The sequence below is a fragment of the Hemitrygon akajei genome, chromosome 15 (genome assembly GCF_048418815.1).
Source record: "Hemitrygon akajei chromosome 15, sHemAka1.3, whole genome shotgun sequence".
Lineage (NCBI taxonomy): Eukaryota > Metazoa > Chordata > Chondrichthyes > Myliobatiformes > Dasyatidae > Hemitrygon > Hemitrygon akajei.
This window is the reverse complement of record NC_133138.1, coordinates 47,008,327-47,026,519: the sequence shown is the minus strand read 5'-3', so window position 1 is coordinate 47,026,519 and position 18,193 is coordinate 47,008,327. Positions and strand designations below refer to the sequence as shown.

The window sequence follows — 18,193 nt, the reverse complement described above, 5'->3', positions numbered from 1 at the left end:
AAGTAACTGAACTTGATGTTTAGATGGCGATTTAGGGCAGATTGAAAAGGTCAGGATGTCGGGGCCTGGGGCGAAGAATAGGCCACTTCAGCCCGCTGCTCCGCTCTGCACTGAACTAAGGGTCTGTGAAGTCTTTGTGGACTCAGTCCTGAATGCTATTTGCTGGCTTTTTATTTCTTTGCATGATTTGTTTTTTTGTTTCCTTTGCACAGTCTTTTTTAATGGGCTCTTGAGTTTTTTTGTTTTGTGGTTGCCTGGTAAGGAGATGAATCTCAAGGTTGCATATTGTATACATACTTTGAATGTTTTCTTTAGAAAGTTGCATTGAAAGTAGATTACATACTAATGAGGGGCACTCAATTTTATTAATAATTTGCCAGTTCAGCACTACCAAAATCCTGCTGGTGTTGGATTATTGGAGTTTTACTGTGCTGTGTTTTTTTTTGTGCGCTATATGTAGTTTGATTTCAACACACTATTTTAGTTTTACATTTCTGTATAATGTGGGGTGGGTGGTGAAATACTTTCCCTGTGTGAAAATCACTGCTAATTACTGTAGAAATATGAATTGCTAATAATTGCTATGAAATATTGCATTCATTTTGAGAAAGATGCCTTTATGTATTTTGGTTGCAAAATGGCTATGAAACATAAAAATGTGCATTGACTACAGAGTATTGCAGGCTACAAAGCTTTTTTTTTGTGGTGTTGAAGATAGAACTATAATGAACCACTGACTTTTCTACAGGTCATCTCTGTGTTATGGACAGCTACTCATATGATTGAGTTCCAATAATAATAAATTTAAAGGTCCAAAATTTATGTACTTATCCCTATGAACATTAGACCTAGTTTCCTGTCTCATTCCACTCTTGGTAATTTTTCTTATCAGGTTCTTAACAGCTTATGTTCCCATTCTTTACTGTGAAAGCATGTTTATCATAGAGTGAATTTTTTTTTGTGTATTTTCTGACTTGTGGATAAAATCAACTTCTGGGGGAAAAAAACCTCATTTACTTGACTGTAGTCTGCAAAGATTGTATTGTAAAAATGCATGTGATTAATGAATTATAGAGGCAAAGCTATCCATTAGATACAGTGGTTCTAGAAAGTTTGTGAGCCTGTAGAATTTTCTCTTATTTCTGCATAAATGACTTAAAATATGATCAGATTTTCACGTAAGTCCTAAAATTAGATAAAGAAAACCCCAATGAATAAATGACACAAAAAGTTATACTTGTTCTTTTATTTATTGAGAAAAGTGATCCAATGTTACATGTATTTGTTGGAAAGAGTGTGTGAACCTTTGCTTTCACTAACTGGCATGATCCCTTGTACAGCAATAACTTCAACTGAATGTTTCTGGTAACTGTTCATCAGTCCTGCACATCTACTTGGAGGAATTTTAGGCTATTCTGCTTGCTTCGGGTCTGTCCACAACATTTCTATAGAATTAAGGTCAGGACTTTGACTCAGCCATTCCAAAACATGAATTTTCTTCTTTTTAAACGATTCTGTTGACTTACTCTTGTTTTTTGGATCATTGTTTTGTTGCATTATCCAACTTCTATTAAGCTTTAGGTGACGGACTACTCGCCTGACATTCTCCTGTAAAATGTCTTGATACAATTTTGAATTCATTGTTCCCTCAATGATAACAAGCTGTCCACACCCTGAGGCAGCAAAGCAGCCCCAAACCCTGATGCTCCTTCCATCATGCTTCACATTTGGGATGAGGTTTTGGTGTTGGTGTGCAGTACCCTTTTTTCTCCAAACATAGCAATGTGCATTTCTGCTAACTAGTTAATCTTTTGTCTCATCTGTCCACAGAGCATTTTCCCAGAAATGTTGTAGAACATCCAAGTGGTCTTATGCAAACTTGAGATGTGTAGCAACATTTCCTTTTGGTGAGCAGTGGGTTCATATGTGGTGTCCTTCCATGAACCCATTCAGTGTTTTTCTTATAGTGGACACATGAACAGAGACTTTAGCAAGTTCTAGAGATTTCTGCAGGTCTTTTGCTGTTACCCTTGGGTTCTTTTTCAGCTCATTCAGCATTGCACTTTGTGGTCTGTTTTGATCTTTGAAGGATGCCCACTCCTAGGGAGAATAGCAACAGTACTGAGTTTCCTTCATTTGTAGATAATTTCTCTTGCTGTGGACTGATGAACACTGGGGTCTTTAGAAATGCTTTTGGAGCCTTTACCAGCTTATTACATCTCTACAATTCTTCTTCTAAGGTCCTCTGAAAGTTGCTTTGATCAAGGCATGATGCACAAACAGATCTTTCTTGAGAAGAGCAGGCTCTGTCAGTAACCTAACCTTGTCTTTTTTGTAGGGCAGGGCACCTCTATAACCCACACCTCTAATCTCATTTCATTGATTGGAACACCTGACTCCAAATAACTTTTTCAGAAGGCATCACCCCAGAGGTTCACATACATTTTCCAACAAATTGGATCATTTTGCTCAGTAAATAGATGAATAAGTAATTGGGTTCTTTATCTTGTTTTAGGACTTGTGTGAAGATCTGATCACATTTTAGTTCATACTTATGCTGAAATAGAGAAAATTCTACTGGGTTCACAAACTTTCCAGCACCACTGTAAACATAGTCCATAATTCTGTCACATGATAATTTTTTACTTTGCATTTTTTTGTTTATTTGCAAATGTGATACTTTGTAATATAGAAAGCTAATAATATTAAACCAGCCAACATTTTCAAAGGCTTAAATTGGTCTGATTTTATGTGGGAATGAAAATATGTACACTTAAAGCCAAAGCATGGTCAGATTTAGTGATGCAAATTGTAAAGAAATATTTCTCTGCTCATGTTTGTAGGCAATGAGCAGTGTACTTGGGGAAAGTGGTGCATAATTTTTATTATGGAATGAAAGCAGATTTCCAACCCAAGTCGCATTGCAAGACCACTGATGGAATGCCCCATATGTAAAGGCACAACCATCTAGTGTTTCCTGCTTTTCTGCTAAACAAAGGAAAGCTAGCATACAGGGAGTTGTTCTTTAACAACATAAGTTGCTTGAAAGGTCTTTTTGAATTGTCTGTCGTTGAGGCTTGATTTTAAAAAATGGATTCTTAATGCAACCAGCATCTCATTATTGATGTTAAAATATTCATTTATTTAAAAAACTTGGTCTTCACTGTGCAAGGTTATCTGTGGATATTTTCACAGTATTAATTGGACCTCTTGTGTACAGAGAAATGAGTTCTTGATCTCCCAATTTACCTTGCACTTTATTTGCCTATCTGTCCTGTGCTTAATTTTTTTTCTCTCTGCAATTCACAACACAACATTGACAAAGAAACAAAATGTGCTGTATTAACACTTTTGGTGTGTCCCTATCAAAGAGATTCCCTTTGTTTCCTCCCACCCTTCCTTTTCTGCTATTGGAAGTTAGGCTTATTTTTCTTTCCTTGTATGCAGTTGACCTGTTGAGTATTGTGCTTTTATTTCTGCTACTTCTGGTGTTATTAATGCTTTTTGAGATAGTGATTTAGATGCATATCATATTTTTTACTGAGTTAAGTATTGTATGTAATTAGTTTTGCTACAACAAGTGTATGGGACATTGGAAAAAAAGTTGAATTTCCCCATGGGGATGAATAAAGTATCTATCTATCTATCTATCTATCTATCTGTTTTCTATTTGAGAAGCCACGTGATTAACTTCACTCACCTCAATACTAAACTGATTCCACAATCTTAAGGACTTTCTTTCCAAGGTTCTACAACTTGTATCCTATAATTTTCTTTTTGTATTTGCACAGTTTGTCGTCATTTGCACATTGTTAGTCTGCCTTTGTAGTTGCTTTGAATCTACCGTGAATGCACAAAAGAAAATTAATCTCAGGGTAGTATATGGTGATATATATACTTCGATAATAAATTTGCTTTAGTGAGGGAGGAGGTGTAGCATTTGTCCTTGCACCTCCTCCGTCACCTCCATTCAGGGCCCCAAACAGTCCTTCCAGGTGAGGGGACATTTTACCTGCAAATCTCTTGGGGTCTGGTGCTGCTGGTGTGGCCTTCTGTACTTTGGTTAGCATCTTTGCTTTGTCTGCTGCAAAAGGTAAGAGCTTCCGGTGGCTTCCATTTCAGTCCAACTTCTCATTAAAGTGCTGACGTGCCTGTCCATGGTCATGTTTACAGCTACGAAGAGGCAAAACTCGGGTTGGAGGATTAAAACCTCATTCTGTCTCGGTAGCCTTCAAACTGATTGCGTAAATATTGATGTTTATAACTTCTCATTATTTCTTTCCTCCTCCCTCCATGATTCTTTTCCATTCCCCATTCTGGTTACCCTCGCACTCCTCTTCTCCTCACCTGTCCAACTCTCTGGTTCCCCTCCTCTTTTCCTTCCATGGTTCACTATCTTCTCTTAAATTCCTTCCTCAGTGCTCTTACCTCTTCCACATGAGCTCTCCCAGCTGCTTACTTCAAGTCAAGTCACTTTTTGTTGTCATTTCGACCATAACTGCTGGTACAGTACATGGTAAAAATGAGAAGTTTTTTTCAGGACCATGGTGTTACATGACAGAGTACAAAAACTAGACTGAACTACGTAAAAAAACAACAGAAAAAAACTACTCTAGACTACAGACTTACCCAGGATTGCATAAAGTGCACAAAACAGTGCAGGCATTACAATAAATAATAAACAAGACAATTGGGCAGTAAGGTGTCAGTCCAGGATCTGGGTATTGAGGAGTCTGATAGCTTGGGGGAAGAAACTGTTACATAGTCTGGTCGTGAGAGCCCGAATGCTTCAGTGCCTTTTCCCAAAAGGCAGGAGGGAAAAGAGTTTGTATGAGGGGTGCGTGGGGTCCTTCATAATGCTGTTTGCTTTGCGGATGCAGTGTGTAGTGTAAATGTCCGTGATGGCGGGAAGAGAGACCCTGATGATCTTCTCAGCTGACCTCACTATCCACTGCAGGGGTCTTGCAATCCAAGATGGTGCAATTTCCGAACCAGGCAGTGATGCAGCTGCTCAGGATGCTCTCAATACAACCCCTGTAGAATGTGATGAGGATGGGGGGTGAGAGATGGACTTTCCTCAGCCTTTGCAGAAAGTAGAGATGCCGCTGGGCTTTCTTTGCTACAGAGACGGTGTTGAGGAACCAGGTGAGATTCTCCGCCAGGTGAACACCAAGAAATTTGGTGCTCTTAACGATCTCTACCGAGGAGCCGTCGATGTTCAGTGGGGAGTGGTCGCTCCGTGCCCTCCTGAAGTCAAGAACCATGTCTTTTGTTCACATTCAGAGACAGGTTGTTGGCTTTGCACCAGTCCGTTAGCTGCTGTACCTCCTCTCTGTAAGCTGACTCGTTCTTGCTGATGAGACCCACCACGGTCGTGCCATTGGTGAATTTGATGATGTGATTTGAGCTGTATGTTTCAGTGCAGTTGTGGGTCAGCAGAGTGAACAGCAGTGGACTGAGCACACAGCCCTGGGGGGGACCCGTGCTCAGTGCTCCCAATCCGGATTGACTGAGGTCTCCCAGTCAGGAAGTCTAGGATCCATTTGCAGAGGGAGGTGTTCAGGCCCAGTAGGCTCAGATTTCCAATCAGTTTCTGAGGGAATGATTGTGTTGAATGCTGAACTGAAGTCTATGAACAGCATTTGAACATACGTGTCTTTTTTTGTCCAGGTGGGTTAGGGCTAGGTGGAGGGTGATAGCAATGGTGTCGTCTGTTGAGCAGTTGGGACGGTACGCAAACTGCAGGGGGTCCAGTGAGGGGGGCAGCAGGGTCTTGATAAGCCTCATGACAAGCCTCTCGAAACACTTCATGATGATGGATGTGAGTGCAACGGGACGGTAGTCATTTAGGCAGGACACTTCATGCTCCGTCCTCCACCCACCCACCTTCCCCTCACCTGATTTCACCTATCACTTGCTGGGTTGAACTCCTCCTCCTCCCCCAATTGACTTCTGGCTTCTGTTCCCTTCCTTTCAGTATTGATGAATGCAATCAATTATTTTGTATTTTATATTTGTAATTAATTTAGATGGCTTTGTAGAGATGTTTTCATTTTGACACAAATGAGTTTTTTCCCCCCTGTTCATAGGTGTCAAAAAAGGCAAATTAAATCCACTGATTCAATGTTGTAAAACAATAAAACATGAAAACTTCCAGGGGGAGAGTGGGTTGAATGCTTTTTATAGGCCCTTTAGCTTATTCTAAAAATACAAAGAGAGCAAATATAATGGATTATTTTGATTTTTGTCAAGAATATTTTTCTTCTGAGATACTATAATCATAACTCTTAGAGAACATATTGCTAATAATATAGATGAAGTATTTTCATTAAAACTGTGCTATTTACTTTTTTTTAAAGGGAATATTGAGGATGAACTTAGGAAGTTGAAATGCTTCTTGGATGAGTTTCCAGCTGTTAACTGCGATCTCCTGAAGTTCCTCCTTAGATTCCTGGTCAAAGTAGGATTCCAAAAGAAAGAAAAGTGGACTTCAAGGAATCTTTCTGCTGTACTGGATGCTTTCTAGTAAGTGTAACATTTTATTTGTAGACTGATCTGCTTAATTTTTACATATTGCTTAATTTAAGTTCCCTTCTGAATGGTATGGTGTGTTTTTTTTTCTGATTCCATATGATAAGGAAATACACTAGGAGTGGATAGACCAGAAAAGCTTAAATTTTAATTGGTTTCTATTGACTGCATATATCGCACTGATTGTAACAAAGCACTCATACATTTTATTTAAACTGCATTGCTAAATACAAATGATCAGAATTTAAATGTACTTATAAAACTTAAGTCCTATTCAATGTTAAAATGCTGCATAAAACGTGACAACCCAAAGTCCTTGTATTTGCATTATTCAGTTCTTTAGTTGGTAACACAAAAACTTTTCAGTGGTTAGTTGCAATATCTGCCATCTGTCATCAGGGTTTCATGGACCAGTTGAGAGAATAAATAAAAGCGATGTTCTGTAACCTAGAATAGAAAACAGTACAAGACAGGAACAGGCCATTCGGCCCTCGATGTTGTGCTGAACCAATTAAATGGCCAGCAACACTAATCTCTTCTGCCTACACAATGTCCATATCCTTCCATATTCCTCACATTCACGTGCCTGTCTGAACATCTCTGAAAAATGTGTGTTTTGCCCCTCACATCTCCTTTGAAATTACCCCCTCTCACCTTACTTTTTACAGGGGTAAGGTGAGTAGCCAGGGGTGGCTCATGAGAGTGATTCTGGGAATGAAAGGGTTAATGTATGTGGAGCATTTGATAGCTCACTGGAGTTTAGAAGAATGAGGGGCGATCTTATTGAAACCTATCAAATATTCAAAAGCACTCATACATGAAGGGTTTTGGCCTGAAACGTTGTCACTACCTCCTCCCATAGATGCTGTCTGGCCTGCTGAGTTCTGCCAACATTTTGTGTTTTTATTTATTTCCAGCATCTGCAGATTCACTCATATTGCCAAATATTCAAAAGGCCTATATAGAGTGGATGTGGAGAGGATGTCTCCTATTGTGGCCAAGTATAGCACCAGAAGGATAACTTCAGAATTAAGTGATGCCCATTTAGAATAGAAATGAGGAAGAATTCTTTAGCCAGAGGGTAGTGAATCTGTGAATTTCATTGCCACTGACAGCTGGGGAAGTTAAATTATTGAATATATTTAAAGTGGAGATTGATAGGTTCTTAATTAGTCAAGGCATCGAAGATTACAGGGACAAGGCAGGAGAATGGGGTTGAGTGAAATAATAAATCAACCGTGATGGAATGGCGGAACAGACGATAGACCATATGGTCTAAATCTGCTCCTATGTCTTATGGTCTTAATTGCATGCCCTCTGGTATTAGACATTTCAACTCTGGGGGGGGGGGGGGGGGGAATACTGTCTGTCTACTCCAACTATGCCTCTAATAGTCTTTTAAATCCCTTACAGATCCCCCATAGCCTCTGCCATTCTAGATAAAACAGCGCTGGTTTGTCCACCCTCTTGCTATAACACATGCCGTCTAATCCAGTCAGCATTGTGGTAAGCCTCTTCTGTACCCCCTCCAAAGCTCGACGTGCTCCCTATAATAGGGCGACCAGAACTGTATGCAGTACTCTAGGTACAACTCTGATTAGATTTCTATAAAACTGCAATATAAGTACTTGACTTTTGAAATCATTGTCTTGACTAATAAAGGCAAGCATGCAATCTGCCTTATTAGCCACCCTTCCAACCTGTGTAACCACTTTCAGGGAACTATAAACTTTGACCCCAAAATCTCTCTACTTAACAACTGCTTCTTTACATTTGAACTACCAAGATGCAACTCTCAACTCTGCAGTCTCCTGCTCCATAGACGTGTCTCACCGGTCCCCACTCACTTTTTTAAAACTTGAGTGTAAAGTCCAAAGGAACTGTCTCCAACTCTCTCTGTGATCTCTCACTCTCTGAGAAGTTCTCTGTTTTAGATTGGTGTTGAAGCCAGATGTTGTGAATAATTTTACAATGAATTTGTTGAACATTTTGTGCCAGACATCACAAATTTCAAAGTATGCTCTTTTAAAATACAGTTCTTTTTCCGTTGTAAAACAATGTCTAAAGTTGGCACTTTGACTGACTTTATCCAGATAGAACAAAAAAGTCCATGTACTTGAGAACTGTTGAAGAATGGACACTTCTAGCAACTTTCTTTATAAGCTGCTGAGCCTCTAGTACAAAGTGTGTGGCCCATCTGTCACAAGTCAGAACTGCTCAGTATTTACTGGATTTAATGTTAAATTGGAATCTTTGTGTGCTGAAAATTAGCATTCTAATTAGATTTAAAGAGTTTGTTGTGATTCAATGATCTGTGTCTCTAATGCTTAATCTTTGCATGGGTTTTCTGAGAATATGTGCCTTTTTATTAACTTTAAACAAATGAAGTATTAAAAAAAAACTCCTCGTGTACTTTTAGAACAAAAGGCATAGAGATCAGTGAAGTCCCAGATTTGATTCTCTGTGTTGAATAAACTACTCTTATGTTGAGGCAGATTCTTAGGCAGTTAGCTGCAATGTTGATTAATCATGAAAGAGAATATGACTACCTCATCCTGACCTTTTGTAGATTGATAACAATAGATTTGTGGTGCAAATGCTTCCAACTTGGCCTCTAGATTAATAGTGATCACTTTGGCAAGGCAAGAAGCAAGTTGCTCTGTGTGGTGTATGTATCTGTATTTTTAAGAAAAAAGAAATTAGGGTACTAACTTTTCTTGAAGGGCTAAATTACTTTCTAGAACCTAGAACATAAAATAGTGCAGCACAGTGCAGACCCTTCAGCCTGCAATGTTGTGTCAACTTATACATGAATCTACTCTTGTGATTAATCTTGCCCTTCCTTTCAACATAGCCTTCATTTTTCTTACACCCATGTGACTATCAAAAAGTCCCTTCGTTGTGTGTGTGTGCATGTGTGTGTGCGTGCGTGCGTGTGACATCTCATCCTCCTTCACTCCAAAGATAAAGCCCTATCTCATTCAATCTTTCCTCATAAGACATGTTCTTTAATTAAGGCAGCATCCTGATAAATTTCCTCTGCAGCTTCTCTAAAACTCCATCCTTCCTACTGTAACCATCAGGTTTGACCGGCGGTGTTAGAATAGAGAAGACAGTCTATGGCCCACCAAATGTGTGGAATCTGTGGTGCAAAACCACCTTGTTTGTGATCAGTTCCCCCGTTACAAATCAGTACAACAAAATAAGTGTACCATATGCAATTAAAAGATTTAGCTTTATAATTCTTAATTTGACTAAAGGGTTAGTAAAGAAAACAAAAAGAAAAGGGCCCATTTTAAAGAAATAGTCTAATGTGCACATGTTGGAGCTCATGGTTTCCCTTCAGTTGATCCTCCATCGATTTCCCCGGGCTTCGTCGACTCCTGGCTCCACTCTGTCTTGCTGTCTACGACCTCCCCTTTCTGGTGTCTTCTCTCTTCATCTCTTGTTGACCAGAAGACCCAGATCACCTCTTTCTCAGGCACACAACAAGAAAAAAACATTCCTTTCGTTGGACAGCACACATTCTAAAGCCCCCATTATCTCTAGCCATAACCCAAACACTGCTGCTACAGAAAAAACATTACAATAGTAGTGAAACCTTTCCCAGGGTGTTACACTATAAAGAGAGAATTGAGCACAATATTCTAAGTGTGGTCTGACCAGAGTTTTTCCTGGAGCTGCAACATTACCCCATGGCTGTTCAACTCAATCCCCCCCAATAAGTTACAGCACACCAAACATCACCTTAACCACCCTACCAACTTGTGTAGCAGCTTTGAGGGATCTATGGATGTGGACATCAAGTTCCCTCTCTTACTCCACACTACAAAGAACATAGCCGTTAATTTTGTATGTTTTGCCAGATTGAACTCCATCTGCCATTTTTCTGCATCCTGTCTATATCGTGTAACCTACAACAATCTTCTACACTACCCACACCATCTCCATCTTTTGTGTTATCTGCAAATTGACTATCCCGCCCTTCTACTTCCTCATTCAAGTCATTAAGAAAAATTGTAGAGGTCCTAGAACAGATCCCTGCAGTTCACTACTAGTCATAGACCATCAGGTAGCATAAGTTGCATCTACTTTCACCCTCTTCCCTCTCAGGGCAGCCCTAAATCCACACTGCCATTTTCCCATGGCACTCCAAAACATTAAATTTGTTGTTTTTAAGCCATGCCTGTGTAGCTTTGGCTTTATGCTTGGGGTTGTCTTGCTGAGAAACCAACTTTCTCCAAGTTGCAGTTCTCTTGCTGACTGCATCAGGGTTTCCTCCAGGATTTCCCTGTATTTTGCTGCATTCATTTTGCCCTCTACCTTCACATGCCTTCCAGGGCCTGCTGCAGTGAAGCATCCCCACCGCATGAGGCAGCCACTGCCATGCTTCAAGTAGGGATGGTGTGTTTTTGATGATGTGCGGTGTTTGGCTTACACCAAACATAGTATTTAGTCTGATGGCCAGAAAGCTCAATTTTGGTTTCATCAGACCATGGAACCTTCTTCCAGCTGACTTCAGAGTCGCCCACATGCCTTCTGGCAAACTCTAGCAAAGATTTCATGTGAGTTTTGTTTTGAACAGTAGCTTTCTCTTTGTAAGTCTCCCATAAAGCTGCAACTGGTGAAGTACCCGGGCAACAGTTGCTGTACGCATAGTCTCTCCCATCTCAGTCTCCAAAATTTGTAACTCCTCCAGAGCTGTCATGGGTCTCTTGGTGGCCTCCCTCACTAATCCCCTTCTTGCATGGTCACTCAGATTTAGCGGATAGCCTGCTTTAGGCAGAATTACAGCTGTGCCATGTTCTTTCCATTTCTTGTTGATTGACTTAACTGTACTCCAAGAGATATTCAGTGACTTGGGAAATTTTCTTGTATCCATCTCCTGACTTATGCTTTTCAATAACCTTTTTGTGGAGTTGCTTGGAGTCTTTATGGTGTAGCTTTTGCCAGGATACTGACTCACCAGCAGTTGGATCTTCCAGATACAAATGTATTTTTACTGCAGTCAATTGAAACACCTTAACTGCACACCGATCTCCAAAAACAGATAACCATATAACTAATTATATGATTTTTAAAACCAGTTGGCTGCACTGGCGATGATTTGGTGTGTCATATTAAAGAGGGGGATGAATACTTATGCAGTCAATTATTTTGTCTTTTATATTTGTAATCTATTTAGATCACTTTGTAGAGATCTGTGTTCACTTTGACACGAAAGATGCTTTTCCTGTTGACCATTGTATAAAAAGCCTAATGAAATCCACTGTGATTCAGTGTTGTAAAACAATAAGACATGAAAAATTTCAATGGGTTGAATACTTTTTATAGGCACTGTATGTATCCTAATATTTTTCAGAAGCTTTAGCACTGCCTCTTTCTGAACCTTGGCATGCTCCAGTACATTAGCCCATTCTACACTGATTTTTGCTGTCTATTTTTATTTTTTGCTCAGTTATTTTGTGCGAGAACGAATTTGGCATAAGCTGAATATAGTTGTACAATATGGAAACTTGCTATTCAGCTCATCGTGTCCAGGCCAACCAGCAGGCACCCATCCATTTTAATCTCATCTGCCAGAATGTGGCCCATAGGTTTCTCTGTCTAGATGATATAAGTGCTTATCTCTATACTGCTTTTTAAATTGTATCAATAATGTACTACTATTGTAACCATATTTACAGAAAATTCTGCTGCCTTAATTCTTTGCAGGTCATTTTTGTGATTAAATTTTCATGTTCCTAGTATATTTTCAGAGGTTGCTACTTTATGTGATCTTTTCTCCGTTATAAACTTCTCTGCAGAAATTCCCACGTTGGGGGATGGGGGTAGGTGGGAGGGGGAAATAAAGATTAATCACCAGTTTCCAGATACTGTTGTGGCCTGTTATTTTAGAATACAGCTTCTTAAAACTTTTTTTCTTAAAGTAGATTTTTTGAATACATTCATTTTGTATATACTTCATTTGCAATGGAGCAATCTTGCAATGAATATTTTGTTTTTCAAACTCAAATATGTGCACTAACTTCTACATTACTTCAATTTTTATGAAGAAGAAAGTACATTAGAGATGTTTGCCAGAAACTAACATGTCTTGAAGTTCAAGATTGCAATAGCTGATGGAATATCTGGAACTTTTAATAGTTTAGGTGTCCGGCAATGTTGAAAGTGGATTCATGATTTAGTAAACTTTGTTAAATATTTATTTCACAGTATTTACACAGATGTGGAAGATATGAAAGAACAAGAAGCAGCTAGCAATATAATGTCTGAACTACTGGAAAATTACAGTGATTTCTTTGGTACTGAAGAGTTTCTCCCTACAGATATCTCAAGTTCATTTTGTGTTGAGGTAAATCTGTTAAATTTGTTTGAAATTTCATGTTTCCTGGGGGAGGGGTGGAGAAAAGTTACCTGAAATATTTTAAATTTCAGCTAATTTAAAATATGTGGAACATGATTCCTAGACAAAAATAACATGTAGCTTTCATTCTGGTACCCTTGTCCTCCCAGAGTAATCTCAATTGATTGACAATTATTGATTAATTTACAGCCAATACAAATAAGAATTGAAAGAAACCTACCAGTGATGGAAAAATTTCTGAGTAAATGTGTTTGTTTGTTCCATGCATTTTACATCTACTAATGTTATGTATCACATTATTTATGGTGTCCTGAAATAAGTCTATACAATTTACATTGCATAGATAGTCCATTCAATTGCCTTACCCATGTTTCTCCCCCACCATTCTTTTATGCAATTGTCCTCTGCTTCTGTAGGTTGTCATCCAACAAAAGTGCCACTGAGAAGGTGGCTGATTTTCACACTTGGTTCTCATAATCTAATCTCTCCTTTCCTTCAGTATTACCAATGCAGTCACAACAGGAATTTCTAAAGTGGCAAGGTTAGTATGCTGTTATTACAGATCAATGTTGACTGCTGAGTTCATCCCAACACTTTAACTGCTCCCTCCAGAGTTAGATGTGACATTTTCAATCTGGGAGGCCAAAACACATGGATTTGTAGCCAGAATATAACTCTTCCAGCATGGAGAGTTGCTGACTTAACAGGAGTGTGTAGATCAGCTTGTTCCTGGCTCATGCATATTGTGACTCATGCCAGAGCATGTGACCTCTGCCTCTGAGCTTGGTCTTGATTTTGATTTATTCTTCAGGCTTGGGATGACCTCATTCATTTGATTAGGGTTTCTGAACTTGTTTGAAATCTTTAATATACCTCATTGTAACCCTCGATGTATTTTAAGTTGTTTTATTTAGACAGAACACTACAGACAGAAACTGGCCCTTTGGCTCTTCTAGTCTGTGCTAAACCATTAATCTGCCTAATCGCATTGTACTGCACCGAGACCATAGCCCTCCATGCCCCTCTTATCCATGTACCTATCCAAATTTCTCTTAAATGTTGAAATCGATTCTGCATCCATCACTCGTGGTGGCAGCTTGTTCCACACCATCTGAGTGAACAAGTTCCCCCTCATGTTCCCCTTGAACATTTCACTTTTCACCCATAACCCATGACCTCCAGTTGTAGGCTCACCCAACCTCGGTGGAGAAAGCCTGCTTTCATTTACCCTGTCTGTACCCCTTGTAATTTTGTATACTTCTATCAAATCTCCCCTCCGTTTTCTATGTTCGAGGGAATAAAGCGCCAATCTAAAATTTCAAAGTAAATTTATTATCAAAGTACATTTATGTCACCATATACAACTCTGAGATTCATTCCTTTGTGGGCATACTCAATAAATCTATGGAATAATGACCATACCAGAATCAATGAAGGATCACACAGACTTGAGTGTTCAACCAGTGTGGAGAGCATGAGATGAAGAGTCCTTGATGGGGCAGGTGTAGGAGAGTGAAATTGGCCTCTTTGCTTTAAGAGACTGCCTGATGGTTGCTGATCCAATTTACCACTTCATAAACCAGGTGGTTGATGCAGATGACAAACAACAACAGACCCAGCACTGATCCCTGCAGCATACCACTAGTCATAGGCCTCCAGTCAGAGAGGCAAACATCCACAGCTGCTCTCAGGCTTCTTCCATGAAGCCAATGTCTAATCCAATTTGCTATCTCATCTCCAATGTCAAGTGACTGAACCTTCTTTACTAACCTCCAACGTGGAACCTTGTCAAAGGCCTCAGTAAAGGCCACGTAGACAACATCCACTGCCTTGCCTTCATCACCTTTTCTGATAACTTCTTCAAAAAACTCTTACAAAGTTGGTTAGTTGGTTGACTTTGTGTATCCAAATACTTATGTATCTGGTCCCTTGGAATAACTTCCATTAACTTTCCCATTACTTGTGTCAGGCTCACCAGCCTATAATGTCCTGGCTTATTCCCAGAGACTTTCTTAAACAATGGAACAACATTAGCTATCCTTCAGTCTTCTTGCATCTCACCCATGTGGCTAAGTATATTTTAAATATCTTTGCTAGGGCCCCTATAATTTCTGCACTAGCCTCCCACAGGGTCTGAGGGATCACGTTGTCAATCTCTGGGGATATATCTACCCTAATTTGCTTCAAGATAGCAAACATTTCCTGCTTCGTAATCTCGATAAGGTCCATGATCACGGTGCTGCATTGCCTGCGGTAGTAGACAACAATCTTGAGGTCTTGCCAGAGTTGTTCGATTGGGTTAAGGTCAGGACTCTGACTGGGCCACTCAATGGCATCACTTTTCTACATTTGAAGCCACTCCATGGTTTCTCTGGCAGTGTGCTTTGGATTGTTATCCTGCTGAAAGATTAACTTTCTCCCTAAATTTAAGCTTTCTGGCAGAGGCTAACAGCTTTTATCCAGGATCTCTCTGTACTTAGCAGCATTCATCTTCCCATTAATCCTGACCAGATTTCCAGTCCCAGCTGCTGAAAAGCAACCCCATAACATGATGCTACCTCCACCATACTTTACAGCAGGGATAGTGTTAGCTGATTGATACACAGTATTAGATTTACACAATATGTACGGCTTAGTGTTGAGGCCAGAAATTTCCACATTCATCTCATCTGACAACAAGAAGTTCTTTCACATCTTTACAGTATCTTCTAATTCACACTTTGCAGAGTCCTTACAGGCAGGGAAATGCTTTTTATTTAGCCAGGGTGCTACTTTGCCAATCTTCTATGATACCCTTTTTGTGCAAGGCCTTACAGATTGTGGCATCATGAACTTCATCTGTATTTGCAGCCACTGACATCTGCCGCTCACACAGAGTGACTGTTGGTATCACAGTAGCCTCTTTTCCACGGGTCATTCTACTGAGGCAACTAAGTTTAGAGCAGCAGCCTGACCTAGCCCGTGTGGCTGTGGTTTCACACTTTATCCCACTTTTTCATGAAGTCTTGAACGCTCTTTTGTCTTCATTGGTATGGAATGTTGAAAATTACCACACTATTGGACCTTACAGAGTTAGGGGGTATTTTTTCTGAGTTCATTGAAAACAGGTAATCCTCTAATTTTCTACATTAGGTGAGCTGGTAAGGTAATATATTGCATCTGAGGAAAGTTAGCATAGTAATTACAAAGGGTATGAATACTTTTCCAGCCTTATAATTTTGTTTTTTATTTTTAGTAAATTGTTGACAAGTTTTGGAATTTTTCTTTTGATTTGACATGATGCACAAAGTTTTATAGATTAGATCAAAAAAGTCCTCCAATATATTTTAAATTTAGAAAATGAGACAGTAAAATGTGAAAATATTTGTGGGGGCTATGTTTTTACAGGGCACTATATTTCTTTGCATGGGCTCTTAGTCTACTTGGTATGTCAGGGGCAAATATAGTACTTGTTTTAATGAATTCCTCTAAGGCGTTGCTCCACTTACAATTTCCTGCTGCCCCATGTTTCTTGCCTCTAATTATTTGAATATTTTGTCTCTTTGTTTGTCCTATTTCTGACAAAAATCCCTTAATAGAGCCCATTTAATAGGATATTATTTTCTCATCATTTTTCCATTTTAAAGATAGTTCTGGAAGCATCTTTTTGTCCAAGCTTATCTTTGATTGTGTCTCAGTACTATTAACTTGATGGCATCTCTTCCCCATCCCCTTTTTTACCTATTTGTAAACAACAGTAGTAGTTTGCATTTTATAGAAGAAATAGGAACGGTAATAAGCTATCAGACCCCAAGAGCCTGCTCTGCCGTTTATTGAGATTGTGACTGATTTAGCCATGGTCTCAGCTCCATGTTCCTGCCTTTTCCCCCTAACCTTTAATATTCCTGCTATGCAAAAAATCTGTCTGTCTTGCGTATATTTAATGAGGTAGCCGTGACTGCTTCCCTGGATAGATAATTCCACCGAATCACTACTCTCTGAGGAAAAGCAATTTCTCCTTATCTTCGACCTAAATCTATTACCCTGAATCTTGAGGCCATGTCCCCTAGTTCCCATAGTTGTTTCCTATTGGTGGAAACAACTTTCCTTGTTTGGAGTTTCTAAAGTACTGAAATGTTCCATACACTGGCATTATTTAAAATTAGATTATTAATGTAAACAATACTGCAATAATAAAAATACAAATTTTAATTGGCTTTCAGGCCTATAAAGGTTCTACCAGAACCTTATCCTCCTTTCCATGTTTTAAATTTTCTTCACTCTATTTGTAGGTTGTGATTTATAGAATGTTAGAGACATATAAGGTACAGAAGCGAGTCCTTCAGTGCACATCCATTCATCAATGGATGACCATCAAACATCCATTTACTTGAATACTGTGTTAATCCTATTTTTATGATTCCTAGATTCTACCCTTTACATGCACAGTAGGGGTAAATTGAAGTGGCTAATTAACCTACCAACCCATATCAAAGAAACTAGAGCACCTGGTGGAAACCTGTGAGAATGTGCAAACTCACACACAGTAACAGAGGTTGTGATTGGACCTGGGGTTGCTAGAGCTGTAAGGCAGTTGCATTACTGGCTGTGCCTCAGAATAATTGTGATTGTGTTCTTTTGTGTACCTTTCCAGTTACCTGGTTTATTGTTGTCACATATATCAAAGTACAGTGGAAAACCCTGGTTTTGCATACCAACCATATGGATAATTTCATCACATCCAATGCATTACAAGGGATAAGCAAAAATAGAATGCAAAATGAAGTCTTATGGTTGCAAAGAAAGTGCAGTGGAGAAAGATTGTGAGGTCAAGAGTCCACCTTATCATACTAGGGACTGTTAAATAGTCATTAACAGCAGGCTAGAAGCTACCCTAGAGCCTGGTGATACATGCTTTCAGGCTTTTGTATCTTAATGCCTGATGGAAATGGGGAGAGGAGAGAATGTCTAAGTGGATAGGCTTGATTATATTGGTTGATCTACAGAGGTAGTGGGTAGTGTAGACAAAGTCCATGGAATGGAGGCTGCTTTTTTTTGTAGTGTTTTCCAGTGCACTTGGTATATCAAATTGTATATACATCTGGATAGGATGCTTTCTATGATGCATCAGTTAAAATTTTGTAAGGGTCAGAAAGGATGTGCCGAAATCCTCTAGCCTTCAGAGGAAGATGTTCACTCAACCCTCTTCTCCTCAGCACTGTTGTAAACAGGAGCACATCCAGTGGATCCTTTCCTGTAATCAATAACCAGCTCTTTTGCTTTGCTGGCATTGAGGAAAGGATTGTTATTATGACA

At 39.4% G+C, this 18,193-nt stretch overlaps 1 protein-coding gene across 6 annotated transcripts in view; it reads left to right on the top strand.

Moving 5' to 3' along the window:
• LOC140739316 (protein FAM13B-like) overlaps window positions 1-18,193 on the top strand; it is a 129,841-nt gene that overhangs the window by 34,111 nt on the left and 77,537 nt on the right. For 4 of the 6 annotated variants that reach the window (XM_073067491.1, XM_073067489.1, XM_073067492.1 and 1 more), the window contains exons 3-4: window positions 6,360-6,525; window positions 12,748-12,886. In XM_073067491.1, coding sequence (XP_072923592.1) covers window positions 12,770-12,886 — 117 coding nt within the window. In that variant the 5' untranslated portion in view covers window positions 6,360-6,525; window positions 12,748-12,769. Of the gene's footprint in view, window positions 1-6,359; window positions 6,526-7,944; window positions 8,038-12,747; window positions 12,887-13,397; window positions 13,440-18,193 lie in introns of those variants that run through there. The other 2 variants (XM_073067490.1, XM_073067494.1) reach the window with 2 other exon arrangements.